Genomic DNA, 17,885 nt, shown 5'->3' on the forward strand with positions numbered 1-17,885 from the left:
GGGATGGGAATTTAAAAAAACAAACAAACAAAAAAACAAAGAAATATAAAACACTAAAATGTATACATAGCCTCAAAAACTGTAAAGATGTTATAAAGGCAGAGGTGTATCTAGAAGGCTGCTCCTTTGCTGCGCCCCCAAGCCTGCTCCTGTGTTGTGCCGCTATGCCTGCCCCTGTGCTTCGCCGCCATGCTGGCCCCAGGCCCCCTCGTCACTCAGACCTCAAATCCAATTAGTTCTGTTATGTGGAGAACATGGTTACTTAATTTTTGTATGTAGGGCGCACTTGACTTAATGTTAGAATAGAGTACAGAGAGGAAATAAGAAGAGATATTTCCCAAAAAGTAACTTTAGCAATATGCTAAGCCAAAAAACATGGGCAACTTTAACACATGCAGGCGATAAGGGTTGATGTTTTTAGGGGGGAAGGGGGTTCTGAATGGGGGAGGGGGGCGCACAATTTCAGTGTTTGCCATAGACTCTATATTACCTAGATACGCCCCTGTATAAAGGCAAAAACAGTCACAATCAAAAGAAGGAATTCAGACACACATACATAAAACAGGGGCTGAGCAGGAGCTGAAGAATGCTCAGATAAGCCCTGATTCACCAAACTACAGTAAAATCACTGTGTGCTGACAGTGCATGGGAATTTTGCAACCTGACGTACATTGAGCACATGCAAGAATGTGTGCATTGCTAGTATAATGACATACCTCCCAACTTTTTGAGATGAGAAAGAGGGACATTTTAAGACATGCTCCGTCACACCTCTAATCACACCTCTGCCACACCCCTAGCTAGCCACGCCTACCACTAAAAATTCACAAGCAAAAGATGAAATTTTAGAATTCAAACCATACTGGTCCAGTCCTTTCTATCATCACTCATTTTTCTTCGTATTAACATTTGAGAAATAAAGCATGGGAATAAAGTTTGGAGACAATTATACACATTTTGCAGTAGAAAAATACATATATTTATGCAGATCTGTACATCAGTCCTGAAAGAGGGACAAATGAGGGAAAAAGAGGGACACAGGGAAGAGCGACTGTCCCTCCCAAAAAGGGGATAGTTGGGAGCTATGTAATGAGCGTTATGCAAATAGTGTAACACACGTTATACAAGCAAATAGCCCATTGTGAACAGATCGTGAATTGTGCTATGTGCGCAATTCATGTCACGTTGCTGACATTTAATTCAGTGGTTGTGGATGGGCTCTCCATCTAGTAAAGTTTGGGTGCCTGATACTGTGGCATAGGCAAGCCATCTTTATAAACAGCAAACAAGTGTATCAGCATTCAGCACTCCATTTTCCAGAAATCACGCTCTTTATTGCGCCATATGTTTCCACAAGAAGATAGCTGAGAATTGTTTTGGGGTCCAGGCAGGGTCTCCCTTTATCAAGGCGTAATCACAGGCCTTGATAAAGGGGGACCCTGTGTAGCCTCCGAAATAATTCTCAGCTATCTTCTTGTGGAAACATATGGCTCAATAAAGAGCATGATTTCTGGAAAATGGAGTGCTGATACACTTGTTAGCGGACATTGCTGAAATAAAGAGGAAATTGCACTAATTCTTCAGTTGTTTAGTGAATCAGGGACCTTATTTTTCATTTTGCTAAGATGGCAATGCTTTATATACTGGATATTTGTTTAATGAATGATATACAGTAGAATTAAGGCCCTCTTAGAGGACTACTATCGCGAAAAAAAGTAAAATTTAAAATACATGTAAACACATAGCGATAAGAAGCCCACAGCTCTCCTTTGCGCTGCTCCTCTCCTGCTGGGGAACACCTGGCTACCTATTTTGGGGACATATACCCCGCCTACATATATTGGGGACATATACCCCCGACTACATATACTGGGCACATATACCCCTGCCTACATATACTGGGAACATATACCTCTGGCTACATATACTGGGCACATATACCCCTGCCTACATATACTGAGAACATATACCTCTGGCTACATATACTGGGCACCTATACCTCTGGCTACATATACTGGGCACATTTATCCCTGACTACATATACTGGGCACATATACCTCTGGCTACATATACTGGCCACATAGACCCCTGACTACATATATTGCGCACATATACCTCTGGCTACATATACCCCTGACTACATATACTGGGCACATATACCCCTGACTACATATACTGGGCACATATACCTCTGGCTACATATACTGGGCACATATACCTCTGGCTACATATACTGGGCACATATACCTCTGGCTACATATACTGGGCTCATATACCCCTGACTACATATACTGGGCACATATACCCCTGACTACATATACTGGGCACATATACCCCTGACTACATATACTGGGCACATATACCTCTGGCTACATATACTGGGCACATATACCCCTGCCTACATATACTGGGCACATATACCTCTGGCTACATATACTGGGCACATATACCTCTGGCTGCATATACTGGGCACATATACCCCTGACTACATATACTGGGCACATATACCCCTGACTACATATACTGGGCACATATACACCTGACTACATATACTGGGCACATATACCTCTGGCTACATATACTAGGCACATATACCCCTGCCTACATATACTGGGGACATATACCTCTGGTTACATATACTGGGCACATACACCTCTGGCTACTTATACTGGGCACATTTATCCTTGACTACATATACTGGGCACATATACCTCTGGCTACATATACTGGGTACATATACCTCTGGCTACATATACTGGGCACATATACCCCTGGCTACATATACTGGGGACTACTATACCCCTGACTTCATATACTGGGGACATTTACCCCTGGCTACATATACTGGGCACATATACCTCTGGCTACATATGCTGCGCACATATACCTCTGGCTACATATACTGGCCACATATACCCCTGACTACATATACTGGGCACATATACCTCTGGCTACATATACCCCTGACTACATATACTGGGCACATATACCCCTGACTACATATACTGGGCACATATACCTCTGGCTACATATACTGGGCACATATACCTCTGGCTACATATACTGGGCACATATACCCCTGACTACATATACTGGGCACATATACCCCTGACTACATATACTGGGCACATATACCCCTGACTACATATACTGGGCACATATACCCCTGCCTACATATACTGGTCACATATACCCCTGCCTACATATACTGGGGACATATACCTCTGGCTACATATACTGGGCACATACACCTCTGGCTACATATACTTGGTACATATACCTCTGGCTACATATACTTGGTACATATACCTCTGGCTACATATACTGGGCACATATACCTCTGGCTACATATACTGGGGACATTTACCCCTGGCTACATATACTGGGGACATATACTTCTGGCTACATAAACTGGGGACTAATATACCCCTGGCTACATATACTGGGCACATATACCCCTGGCTACATATACTGGGCACATACACCCCTGGCTACTGTTACTGGGGACAGCTATAAACCTGGCTACTTATGGAACATATACACCTGGCTACCTATTCTGTGGACATCTATACACCTGGCTACCTATTCTGGGGACATTATACACCTGGCTATCTATTCTGGGGACAACTATACTCATGGCTACTTATACTGGGGACACCTATAGACCTGGCTACCTATGCTGAGGGTATCTATTTTGGGGGAACTGCTGTCAGATTATCTGCATTTTTGGGGAACTGCTGTTAACAGATTAAGTTTATTTTGGGGAACCGCTGCCAGATTATGTGTATGTTAGGGGAACGGCTGCTGCCAGATTACGCGTATTTTGGGGAACTGCTGCCAGATTGTGTATGTTTGGGGGACCACTGCTGCCAGATTACATGTATTTTGGGTGTTACTTGTATTTTGGGTGATCTGCTGCCAGGTTTCGTGTATATTGGGGAACTGCTTCCAGATTATGTGTATGTTGGGGGAACTGCTGCTGCCACATTGTCTATTTTGGGGGAACCACTGCCATATTATGTGTATTTTGGAGGAACTTCTACCAGATTATGTGTCTTTGTGGTGAAATTCTGTCAGATTACATCTATTTTTGGGGGATACACTACGGCAGACCTCAAACTTCCCCGGCAGACCTTTTACATCACTGCTAAGGGCATGTATATTTGGCCCCACCCATGACCATGCCCACGTTATGCTTGACCACGCCCATTTTTTGGCCGAGCGTAGGTTTTCAGGGTAAGTCCACTCACCTCTTTTCCTAGGACTAGACCCCTGCCCCTATCTAACAGACAGGTTTAGGCTACATAAATGCATTATACTCTCATGGACTACCGTGATAATTTGACACCATCTCTGTACATTAATTATGCCTAAACAGTCACCTGAAATGATCACTAACAATGGTTTTGGATGGCAGTTATTGAATATGTGTATGAAGATTGAATGTTTCTCCCTCCATAGTAATGTTCTCCTGCCTTCCCTCCCTCATTCACAATGAAATGTCGCCATGCCAGCTGTACCTGCGTAGCTTCCATAAAGATTGTTGATTAGGGTGGTGTTAGCCCAGGTGAAGAAGTCCTGGTAGCTGCAGACCTGCCCCAGTCCATCGGTGAAGCTGTGCTCTATGTGCTTATTAAGGTAGTAAGAGTTTGGGTCTCTCTGTCCGTATGCCACCAGTAACAGCATCCACAGGAATCCCAGGTAGGCTGGAAACAAAATCAAAAGAGAGAGAATAATAGTCAAATATGAATTGTGTTTTTCTGTTACAACTGGAAGCGTACAGATATTTCCAAGGCTTCATGCACATCTGCTCACCCACCACCGACAACTGAGACACGACCAACTAAGAGGGGGCCACAGGGGTTTACATATTAAGGGATGGGCACAGAAGGAATAAGGGTAGGTTCCTTGGGTGATTACAGAAATTACAGTCAGTGTGCCACAGGACAAATGCTGACTAGAAGGGGTTCACAGGAAAGCGCTAAGTATGGGGGAGGGTAAACATGAAGACAATGGGAGGAGGACCCATGCATACCTCCCAACTTTTTGAGATAAGAAAGGACACTTTAAGACACGCCCCTGCCACACCTCTAGTAACCACACCCACCACACCCGGCCCTCACCATGCATATCACAAAGGATTCAGAATCAAGATATGTAGTTTTATCATTCGAACCACACTGGTCCTTTCTATCAAAATAAGTTTACCTTCTTGTTAACATTTGAAAATAAGAAATATATCAGTTTAAATGATGGGAATAAAGTTTAGAGTCAATGAAACATATTTTTCAGTACATAGGTACATATTTAGTACACAGTATACACAGTAGATAGATAGATAGATAGATAGATAGATAGATAGATAGATAGATAGATAGATAGATAGATAGATAGATAGAGATCTGTACGTCAGTTCTGAAAGAGGGATAGTTGAGGAAGAAAGCGGAACAAAGGGATTTGGTTCCCAAAGAGAGACAGTCCCTCTGAAAAAGGGACAGTTGGAAGCTATGCCCATGTGGGACAGTACAGTAGATGGGCCATAAGGTGATTCATACTATAAAAGGATCACAGGGAAACACTAAGGGAAGAGGCCATTAACTATTGAATGGGCCACAGGGTTGAAAACAACTACTAATAACACCAACTACAGGGGAAGCACAGGAAGGGAGGAGGATGCTAATTACAAGAGAGGAGGGAAGGCACAGCAGGGAAGACATTCATTAAAGGGCTTGGGGACACTAATTTCAGTAATAAAGGTTTTGGGGAGGGGGCTATAGTTAAAGGGAAGGGAATGGAGATAGGGCACTAATTTGATGTGGCGCACAAGTTACAGGGAAGGGGGACACAAGAATGCCTATCACTTTTGTATCTGCCACTTAGGGCTAGTACACCCTAGTAACTTTGGTGACAGAAATGACTACAAAAGCTCTTGAAATGATCGCAAACAATGTGTGTACAGTCCGCCCCTCATGCCCACCAACTGCTCGTTAGCAACTGGGCATGCTGGGAAACTTTGCCCATTTGCTACTGTTATCTTTCACAAGCCATTGCTTGCAACCAGTTGTCCATCCCCCACCCTTTCCATATAGTAAAACAACCTACTCTGTAGATAGTCAAACAATGTTTTTGTACAATGTAAGAGTAAACAGAGGCGCCAACAGGATAAAAGGTACTAAAAAGTTTAAAATTCCTCAGGAGGTGGTGGTGGACTCACCTCCCCGAAGTAGACAGGATACTGACAGTTTCTATACAACAGGTTTATTTTTATACTCCAGATAAACAGTGCAATGCGTTTCACGGGTATATTCCCGCTTCTTCAGGCAATAAACAGATAGGAGCACACACTATAGTCTCTAGGTCACGATAGGTCACGATAAGCGCCTCGTGACCTAGAGACTATACTGTGTACTCCTATCTGTTAATTGCCTGAGGAAGCGGGAATATAAACGTGAAACGCGTTGCACTGTTTATCTGGAGTATAGAAATAAACCTGTTGTATAAAAACTGTCAGTATCCTGTCTACTTCGGGGAGGCGAGTCCACCACCACCTCCTGAGGAATTTTAAACTTTGTAGTACCTTTTATCCTGTTGGCGCCTCTGTTTACTCTTACATTACCTACAGTGGTGTGAAAAACTATTTGCCCCCTTCCTGATTTCTTATTCTTTTGCATATTTGTCACACTTAAATGTTTCTGCTCATCAAAATCCGTTAACTATTACTCAAAGATAACATAATTGAACACAAAATGCAGTTTTAAATGATTGTTTTTATTATTTAGTGAGAAAAAAAACTCAAAACCTACATGGCCCTGTGTGAAAAAGAAATTGCCCCCCGAACCTAATAACTGGTTGGGCCACCCTTAGCAGCAATAACTGCAATCAAGCGTTTGCGATAACTTGCAACGAGTCTTTTACAGCGCTCTGGAGGAATATTGGATCACTCATCTTTGCAGAATTGTTGTAATTCAGCTTTATTTAAGGGTTTTCTAGCATGAACCGCCTTTTTAAGGTCATGCCACAACATCTCAATAGGATTCAGGTCAGGACTTTGACTAGGCCACTCCAAAGTCTTCATTTTGTTTTTCTTCAGCCATTCAGAGGTGGATTTGCTGGTGTGTTTTGGGTCATTGTCCTGCTGCAGCACCCAAGATCGTTTCAGCTTGAGTTGACGAATAGATGGCCGGACATTCTCCTTCAGGATTTTTGGTAGACAGTAGAATTCATGGTTCCATCTATCACAGCAAGCCTTCAAGGTCCTGGAGCAGCAAAACAACCCCAAACCATCACACTACCACCACCATATTTTACTGTTGGTATGATGTTCTTTTGCTGAAATGCTGTGTTACTTCTACGCCAGATGTAACGGGACACGCACCTTCCAAAAAGTTCAACTTTTGTCTCGTCGGTCCACAAGTTATTTTCCCAAAAGTCTTGGCAATTTAGCAAAATTGAGACAAGCCTTAATGTTCTTTTTGCTTAAAAGTGGTTTGCCCCTTGGATATCTGCCATGCAGGCAGTTTTTGCCCAGTCTCTTTCTTAAGGTGGAGTCGTGAACACTGACCTTAATTGAGGCAAGTGAGGCCTGAAGTTTAGATGTTGTCCTGGTGTCTTTTGTGGCCTCTCGGATGAGTTTTCTCTGCGCTCTTGGGGTAATTTTTGCCAGCCACTCCTGGGAAGGTTCATCACTGTTCCATGTTTTTGCCATTTGTAGATAATGACTGTCACTGTGGTTCGCTGGAGTCCCAAAGCTTTAGAAATGGCTTTATAACCTTTACCAGACTGATAGATCTCAATTACTTTTGTTTTCATTTGTTCCTGAATTTCTTTGGATCTTGGCATGATGTCTAGCTTTTGAGGTGCTTTTGGTCTACTTCTCTGTGTCAGATAGCTCCTATTTAAGTGAGTTCTTGATTGAAACAGGTGTGGCAGTAATCAGGCCTGGGAGTGACTACAGAAATTGAACTCAGGTGTGATAAACCACAGTTAAGTTATTTTTTAACAAGGGGGACAATCACTTTTTCACACAGGGCCATGTAGATTTGGAGTTTTTTTTCTCACTAAATAATAAAAACCGTCATTTAAAACTGCATTTTGTGCTCAATTATGTTATCTTTGACTAATAGTTAACGTTTTTTGATGAGCAGAAACATTTAAGTGTGACAAACATGCAAAAGAATAAGAAATCAGGAAGGGGGCAAATAGTTTTTCACACCACTGTATATTCACCCCTGGTGGAGGGGTCGATCCCCACCTTTTCCTTATCTACAGAGAGCGACTTTTAATCCTGAGTGAGGACAGGTCTAATCTCCTCACCTGCCTGTACAGTGGTTGCCTAGGCGGTAACCCACACTTGTGAGTTCATACACTATATACCTCTCAATTTCCACCCATTGTTTTTGCATACTACACTATATTGTCCCCCTCTACTTTAATGTTTTTGTATAGAAAAGGTCACCTGAAATAATCAGTAAGGTGCACTGGGCCCTACTGCCATAAACCTGGATCTGTGTTATGGTAACTTTGAACAGCCCGACTCTATAGTGTGTTGGGTTATAAATACATGTACGCTCAGTTTTAGGATGCTCTTACCAAGGATTTCTCTTATCAATGCAAACACTTTTTGCTCTTTGACGTAGTTGTTCTTCATCCTGGAGATGTCACTAGGGGGAGGTGGCTGGTATACATTGCTGTCTCTGCGAGATTCTAGCAGAACATTGGGATCACCTGCTGATGTATGAAAGACAATATCACAGAGGTCTCAGTAAACATCAAAGAGAAGATCTGGCAAAGAAACAAATCAATGTCTGATCACAGAAGCAGTCATACTGGGCTCATGTGCTGAATACTCATTTCAGTGCAGTGGGGATAAACATGCCATGGCAGCTTTATACAGCACACAACAAGGCTTACATAGGTGATTATGTGACTGGCTAATTACACAATGTGCGGTGCTTTCTGACAGAGGTTGTTCAGTCTACTTGCTCTACTTAAACTTAAAGGGAACCTGAGACGTTCAAATAAAAAAGTTTTATACAAACCTGGGGCTTCCTCCTGCCCCCTTCGTGCCGCTTAGTCCCTCGCCGTCCTCCTCCGCCGACTGCAGCCTTCGCAATCTGGCCTGGTAACTGCGGGAGTCGGGGGCTTACTGCGCATGTGCAGCCCTGGCAGGCTCGCTTACCCATCGTGCTCCCATCACTGGGAGAGTTCTGCACCTGCACAGTTCTACTAAGCAGACACAGAACGCTCACAGCCACGAGAGCGAGACGGGGGAGTGCGCTTGGTCTCACTGCATCTGTGCCGACTGGCCTCAACTTGCCAAATTACCGGGCCAGATTATGGAGGCTGCAGGCGGCGGAGGAACGCGACGAGGGAACGATCAGACCAAATGGGGCTTGAGGACCCAGGTATGTATAAAACATTTTTTTCCTTTGACTCAGTTACACTTTAAAGTGATCCTGAACTATAAACTTTTATATATATATATATATATATATATATATATATATATATATATATATATATATATATATATATATACACATATATATATATATATATATATATATATATATATATATATATATATACACATATATATACATATACATATATACATACATATACATATATATATATATATATACTACCGTATATCTTTTCCTTTTAAAGCGGGCCTGAACTCAGAACTTCCTCTCTACTCTAAAAGATAAGCAACAGCATAATAGCCATTACAGAAAAAAAAACATTTATTTGTTGCAGCCCACAGAACTCCTGCGATAAATCTGCAGTGTTTCTAATTCCTGCTTTAATGGAAGCAGACAATGGTGTAACATCCTGTGTTTACCAATTAGCTGAGGCTGCCATGACTGCCGAATTTCTGTGCTAACACAGCTCAGCGCTCAAATTACAATTGCGATTACTTACAGATGAGGGGGGAATTAGGTTTTTCACTAACTTTTTTTTTTTTTAATATAATCTTTATTAAAAGATAAGTCAGCAAAATAATACACAAGGCGATACAGTATCATGTAAACGGACTTAGAAAAACACCACCCTAGCTGGTTTCACATAGACAGGCTCTTCTCGCTAAACACAAACAGGATGGATTAATTTGTGTTTTCCTTTTGTCCTGTGCTTGAGTTCAGGTCCACTTTAACCAGGATAATATACTGGTATATATCTTTGTGTCTGTGATGTCCCATATCTCAGATAGCCTCACTTCCTGTCCCTCCCTCTTAGTCAGCAGCAGTGATGGACGGTAACAGTAAAAAATGGCGCAGGAGGCTAGTGGACAAATCGGGCGCCGCCATTCACTCCCATAATAAATATCGTTTAATGGGCGTCCGATAGGAAAAAAGGGCGCCGGAGAAAAATAACGTTTTAAAAGCGGCGCCCGGAGACTTAATGTTTTATTACTGCTTCTCATGATTACACATTATTTAATGATTTATACATTTTTTAATATTATTTTTAAACGAAAAACAGTACAATATTTTTTTCAAACATTATTTTTAAACGAAAAACAGTACAATTTTTTTTTTTTTTTTTTACATTATTTTTAAACGAAAAAACCGCACAATATGTTTTTGAAACGTTATTAATGCTTATCACAGGGGGGTCTTAGGTTTAGGCACCAACAGGGGGGTCTTAGGTTTAGGCACCAACAGGGGGGTCTTAGGTTTAGGCACCAACAGGGGGGGGTCTTAGGTTTAGGCACCACCAGGGGGTCTTAGGTTTAGGCACCAACAGGGGGGTCTTAGGTTTAGGCACCAACAGGGGGTCTTAGGTTTAGGCACCAACAGGGGGGTCTTAGGTTTAGGCACCAACAGGGGGTCTTAGGTTTAGGCACCAACAGGGGGGTCTTAGGTTTAGGCACCAACAGGGGGGTCTTAGGTTTAGGCACTAACAGGGGGGTCTAGGGGTTAGGGGTAGGTACAGGGAGGGTTACTTAGGCACCAACAGGGGGGGGTCTTAAGTTTAGGCATCAACAGGGGGGTCTAGGGGTTAGGGGTAGGTACAGGGAGGGTTACTTAGTAATTTTTTTTTTCAAACGTTATTATACGTTTCACTATTTAAACGAAAGATTAACGTTTTTACAATTGCCGATTTAATGCACATTATTTAATGATTTATAACTTTATAAAACATTAATTTTAAACGAAATACAGTACAATACATTTTTAAACGTTATCCATGCTTATCGTTTAAAACCCCGTGCCCTTTTTTCCTTTTTTTTTTTTATTTTTTTAACGTACGCGTGATGGACAAACATGTTCGCTGGTGGACAGTTTATACATTTATGCAAACAGTGAATGAACAGTCATTTTCCCATTTGCATTCACGCAAACTTTTGTTACTTAAATGTTCGTGTTCACCACTTTAACTTTAAAGTCAATGGCGCCGGCTTTAGCAGTTAATAAAAAGAGAAGACCCCATACATGCTAGAATCACCAAATTTACAGGTTACGTTAAGGAGAACAGTGGGAACAAGGGGAAAAATCTTTCAAAAAGACCTAGTAGTCTTAAGAAAATCAATTTTAAAGTTACTTACTATAGGTAAAATATTTTACCCACTCTGTGAACGTCTAACGCCGGTGGCTGGCCGCAGAGTGGCTCTCCTGGGACCACCTAGCGCCGATTAGCAGGGAACGAGAGCTCAAGCGGGCGTTCGGTGCAGGGGACACAGGACACAGGAAGCCGCTGCGATCATCCTGCCAGCTGCGATCGGTGCTGGCAGGCTGCAGCTAAGAGAAAAAAACTGATAATTTATATACGTACAGCACTGCGATCTAGTGCAATACTGTACTTACAGTGTCCCTGTCACTTAACTGTCCCTCGAATGGGCTCACAATCTAATCCCTGCCATAGTCCTCTGCCATGTAGGTATAGTGCAGTATATGGATCACAGTCCAGGACTAATCCGGGGGGAGGGGGGTTGGGAGAAGGGAGAGGAGAACAAAAGTAATAGTGTTTTTTTTTATTTAACTAATAAAGTTTGCAGCAGCAATCAGAGACCACCAGGAGATAGCTCTATTAGGGGGAAGAAAAGGTGGTAAAATTGATTTAGGTGGTAAATTGTATGGCTGAGAAATAAATCATTAAAGCTGTGAAGTGCTGAATTGTGAGAAATCAGCACTAAGTCACTAGGGGGGGTGGAAACCTGTGGTCCTCAAGGTTAACCCCTTGTTATGTATGCAGACTCGTATAGTAAGAATACGGAGCCCCAACTGTGTAGGGCTCCACAGCCTGAGCTATACCAACCCACATGGTCCATGGTATGGGGGGCTCTGGAAGAGAGGGCTGGCAAACCCTCCCCCTCACCCCGAGAGCCATTGTCAAATCCATGGACAAGGGACTCATCCCCTCCAGTGCCCAGGAGGAGTGAGGGTAACTACCCACTTCTGTGGGTGTAGGACAGAAGGGTTCATGGTGGCATCCTTAACAAGCGGACCCCCAGATGCCTGCTCCCTCCCCAGGTGAAATGAGTATAGGGCAGGCATGGGCAAACTTGGCCCTCCAGCTGTTAAGGAACTACAAGTCCCACAATGCATTTGCCTTTATGAGTCATGACTGTGGCTGTAAGGCTCCTTAATGCATTGTGGGACTTGTAGTTTCTTAACAGCTGGAGGGCCAAGTTTGCCCATGCCTGGTATAAGGGTACTAATGTACCCCTTACTCATTTCTACAAACAGTTAAAAAAACTAAATGAAAACAACAACAAAAAGCCCTTTCGGGACCGGCCACCTAACCCCCATTAAGGACCAGGCGCTTTTGCATGGGAGGAAGGGAGGCACGTGTTTGGGGGGTCAGGCAGCCGGATCCCTGCTAGGGCTTGCTGGGCCAGATGTCCCCCCTTTCGCCAGATGTCCCCCCTTTCGACAGCAGCCTGAGGGGTGAGCTGCTGTGGACCCCTCTCGTCAGCATCCTGGCTCGTACTGCTGCTAAGTCCCGGGTTGCGGCTTCATGATGTCATCAAGCCGCGGCGTGGGACTTGCGTCACAGCCAGCAGAGATGCCGGCCAGAGCGGTTGGGAGCACCGATTGTCAGGGGAACGGCAAGGAGGTGAGTGGATCTTCTTCTTCCCACCCCACCGCTGCAGCTCTATAAGTGATCACTATGATCCGCCAGAGATCATAGTGATCACGTAATCAGAAGACATACGCGATGGCTTCTGATCACTGAGGGGAGATGTCAGCCGTCATATGACAGCTTAATCTCCCCTCTCGGGTGCGCACAATCGCTTTGGGAGCGGTAACGGCGGGCGGTGTAGATTCTACGCCGCATCAGGCTAGAACAGCCACAAGTGCGGCGTAGAATCTAATGTAGGCGGTCCCCAAAAGGTTAATATTCTTAATTAACAATAAAAACTTACCTTTGGATAATACCATACCAGTGTCCTCGGAAATATCCCACACCATCACCCTCAGATATCTGAAGAACAGTGCCGCAATGTCGATTCTTGGAGGTTGCACTTGCTATACTAAGAATAGCAAGCTCCAAAGCATCTTTAAAATCATCTCTAGCGCCCACCCAATGGGTCTTTTAACAGACCAATGGGAATCCTCCCTAAGACCAATAGAGTAAGCTGGAGATAATTTTAAAGATGCTCTGGGGTTTGCTATACTTGCTATACTAGTGAGTGCCAGCTTCAAGTGCGTAACTGCTCGTTGCTTTCTCCTGGAAACCCCGCCCCTACTGTATCACACACTATTATGTGGCCAGTCCTGCAATGCTGCACATTAACCCCTGCTCAGTGGGGATAGGGCCTATTTCCACTACACGCGGATTCTGGATGCAGAAAACTGACTCCAATGAATGTCTATGGGAAATATGCATCAGAAAAATCCCGTTAAGTGGAACGTCCTTGGCCGGTTTTTGAAGCATTTTTACTTTCGATTTCTCTGCATTGGAGGGTATTCTTAACGCTTTTCTAAGCGCTTTTACAGAGCGATTGCGTTTTTTCACTTCCTGACGTAAGTCAGAAACTGAACTCTTTGATCCGGAAAAGAATACAATGTATTTATTCTTAAAAACGCAAATGCAATTGCTGCACAAAGATTTTGCGTCTTTCTATACCTTCTATTGAGGTGGAATCGCCTCAAAAACGGCCCAAGCACCGCTTATCTGAGCGTATCGGAAACTAACGGGACTTAGCAGCAGTACGAGCCAGGATGCTGACGAGAGGGGTCCACAGCAGCTCACCGCTGGCACAATATCTGCATTTGTTGTGTTGGTGGCACAATATCTGTACTTGCTGTGTTGGTGGCACAATATCTGTACTTGCTGTGTTGGTGGCACAATATCTGTACTTGCTGTGTTGGTGGCACAATATCTGCACTTGTTGTGTTGGTGGCACAATATCTGCACTTGCTGTGTTGGTGGCACAATATCTGTACTTGCTGTGTTGGTGGCACAATAGCTGCACTTGCTGTGTTGGTGGCACAATATCTGCACTTGCTGTGTTGGTGGCACAATAGCTGCACTTGCTGTGTTGGTGGCACAATATCTGCACTTGCTGTGTTGGGGGGGGCATATTATCTGAACATGCTGAGACATGAGGCTGCACTTGTTAGCAGGCGCTGTCTGCAATACCTAGGTTCAATGTAATGTTTTTCTACATCATTGTATGTATACTCCGCCCCCCAGCAGTCTGAAGTATTTTGACCCGGCCCTTGACTGAAAAAGTTTGGGGACCCCTGGTTTAATGCCTTTAAAGAGGCATTTAATGCCTTTTAATAGGACACAGAGGCATGTTCTGTACACAATTACATGCCTCTGTGTCCTCCTATTGGTGCCGTTAGTCCCCCCGGGCTCTGCTGTCCCCCACGACAAATAGCGCCAGGCTAGCGACAATCTGCTTATCGCTAGCCTTCTATTTACCTGCAGCCCGTCACTCAGCTTCTCCTCCCCCACCTCCTCTATTGCAGGGCTCCCCCGCCTCTGTCCCCTCTGTTCCTCCAATCGGAAGCTAAGCCGCAACCCAGGAAGTTTGGAGGAAGCTCACAAATATATATTATCTTTTGAAATGCTTAACACATGAGATAAAAATAAATAAATATGGTAAAAAGAACCATCTATTCCCATTAAATTGAACCTGCAGACTAAAAATCGACTCAGAAGCACTGAAAAGGCTTTGTGTTTCTTTAACAGTTTCACAGCATCAGAACTTTGTTTCTCTTATACAAGCCTCATTTTTAGCTGCACAGAAGAAAACTGCCCGGGCAGTCTTCCACTTATGCTGTGCAAAGCATGATGGGATTTCTGATGTTGTTGTTCTCGTTCTGCTGTTTTGGTGCAATTTTTTTTTTTTACATTTTGAATTTGACATTTGAAGCCTAGTGTGTGCAGCTGGGAGGGGTTATCAGGACACAGGACAGTCGGAACTGTGTCTCATGTTCCCTGTCACCTCCTTTCAACCAAAAAGATGGCTGCCCCCATGACAAAAATGGCAGCCCCCATAAATCACAAACATTTGCCTGTTCTTTTAAAACAGGGTGGGTAAGAGATTATATTACCTATCTATTCTAATTAACATAACTAATGTAACCTAATAAGAGTATGTTTGTTTAGGCTGAAGTTCCCCTTTAATAAACAGCAGCAATCAGTGTAACACTGTATATTGTTATCATTATTATTTTCCTTCATTTCTAAAGGCGCCAACACATTATGCGATATAAATGTAAGTTACAAACGTGAGAGAACCAGCCACATGTCACAGAAGGTGTGTCCTGCCTGCCGAAAAAGAGCGCGTGTTTATCACTGTATGTCCGCAGACAGTACTTCTCCCTAGAGAAATATTAACATGGCACTGGTGACCTTTGATACTGAAACTCTTTTACTACTTGATTACAAGCATTTTTATTTTTTTTAAAGTAAGTTTGTTTCAAAGTTCACATGTAGTGCAGAGGAAATCCACAGTCATTTGCTCATGCAGCATTTTGCCAGAACAAGGTACACAATAATCTACAGACACACACCCGCCGTGATTGGCAGGGGAACCTCCATTCAGGCATCCATTTACATTCTGCCCCGGTAACTCTGGCTCTCACAGCTTGGCATTGTATATTTTTGGCACAAGTTGTTAGTATGTTTCTCTGCAGAGGAGTTGCCAGCTTTTACTGACCATTCTGCATTGTAGCCCCTAACCTAAATCCACTCATAGTTCTCCGGTGCTAAAAATATTCCCACCAATATTCCAAGTGTACTTCCCAACTCCCTCCCCTTCAGCTTCCCCATATAAAGTATTATACTGCCTAAAGATATTGGTGGGGGGAGGAGCCGAAAATAATAAAATATTTAAAAATGTTTAAAAGGAGAGGTGTAGTAAGCTTACCTCTCCCGAAGAACTGAAAAAAAGCCAATATGACTGTATTCTTTTAAAAATGTATTGCACACAGTAAGGTCAGGCGATGACACGTTGCACAGGTATTTCCCGCTTCCTCAGGTCATTTAGCATCCACCAAACGCATGCCGATGGCCAGAGAGTAGTTGGCATCGAGCATCTCAATGACAGCATATCCTATCTGGCATAACACACTTAATCTAAATGTACTGTATACCGGGTATAACATTCTGGTTCTAAACTATATGCCCACTTCCAAACCTAGCATAACCTGCCCAATATAAATTACTATTTCCCTCCATTCTCAGTACCTAGCATAACTGCCTGGTTTTTAATACTATCCCCACCCAAAACCTAGCTATCCCCACCCTGTGTATGTCTTCTAAGCTCCTCCCCTTCAAAAAAAGAGCATAGCATAACTTTCCGTCCTTCCATATGCATTCCATAAGAGCAGATACCTGGGGTAGAGAGGTTTCCGCTCAGAGCATTTTCTTCTTCATCTTCTGGTTCCACTTTCTTAAGAACAAGAGCAAAAAATGCAGCGAAACCCAGGACCTAAAATACAGCAGATGCAATGTGTAAAGATTCAGCCAGGGCAAATCTTAGGTAACAATTTTGGATTAGATGAATCTTCCAACTTGACTTTAACCAAATATCCAGCTAAACCCAAAACTTAAGAAGGCAAATTCTAGCAGCAAGCAGGTTGCTAAGTGAATAGAAACACTAAATAGAAGCAAATTGGTGGACAGAATTCTTGTTTTATGGGCAAAATAAAATTGCCAAACTCACTGCAGCTGTCATTCTCTCCACCACTGGTTGCAGCCAAAAGCCAAGTCAACCAGACGTGACCATCTAACACCCAAAGTAAGAACAACGTCTACTGTTTGTGACAGGAGGGATGATGGCATGGTGCCCATTGGATTGGATTCTGGCAGGATAAACAGGGAAACAATGCACTTAAAGATTTGGGATTCAACAGGGGTGTAGCAACAGGGGTTGCAGAGGTAGCGACCGCATCGGGGCCCTTGGGCCAGAGGGGCCCTGAAGGTCTTTCCCTCAACTACAGTATTAGCTCTCTATTGGTTCTGTGCTCATAATAATCATTTCTATAGATACTTTAAATAGTGGTAATCATTAACAAACTGCTCCCCATCCCCTTCTTGTACCTCTGACACTGTAGTGGCCATTAGCAAGTTTTGGTGTGCCGTATCAATTGTTATGTATAGAGTGCTTGGGGGGGCCCCATTGTAAAACTTGCATTGGGGCCCACAGCTCCTTAGCTACGCCACTGGGATTCAATGTACAAAAACTTTAAGCAACCTTTGTGAATCAAGCTAAATTCTCGGTGGAGACAGAACCGGTTTGCCGCCTTGGGTAAAATAGTATAAGGTCAGTAGCAGTCCTCGTTAATACATATAATAGATTAATTTATGAAAAAAAATACATATAATAAAAAAAAAAAAAAACTTTATTTTTGTATTTTAAATCACGCATCCGAGTGAAAAGAAAAACCAAGATCTACTTACCCGAGGCTTCCTCCAGC

The 17,885-nt window shown here is 43.2% G+C and overlaps 1 protein-coding gene across 2 annotated transcripts in view; it reads right to left on the reverse strand.

The window, feature by feature from the left end:
• Positions 1 to 17,885, reverse strand: part of LOC137539266 (polycystin-1-like protein 2) — a 134,370-nt gene that overhangs the window by 37,663 nt on the left and 78,822 nt on the right. For both annotated transcript variants that reach the window (XR_011024971.1, XM_068261822.1), the window contains 3 exons: positions 16,801 to 16,897; positions 8,590 to 8,727; positions 4,521 to 4,706 (listed from right to left, as the gene is read on the reverse strand). Coding sequence is in view for 1 of the 2 variants with exons in the window: in XM_068261822.1 (XP_068117923.1) it covers positions 4,521 to 4,706; positions 8,590 to 8,727; positions 16,801 to 16,897 (421 nt within the window). In the remaining variant the exon portion in view is untranslated. The remainder of the gene's footprint in view (positions 1 to 4,520; positions 4,707 to 8,589; positions 8,728 to 16,800; positions 16,898 to 17,885) is intronic.

The sequence above is a fragment of the Hyperolius riggenbachi genome, chromosome 11 (genome assembly GCF_040937935.1).
Source record: "Hyperolius riggenbachi isolate aHypRig1 chromosome 11, aHypRig1.pri, whole genome shotgun sequence".
NCBI classification, from domain to species: Eukaryota; Metazoa; Chordata; class Amphibia; order Anura; family Hyperoliidae; genus Hyperolius; species Hyperolius riggenbachi.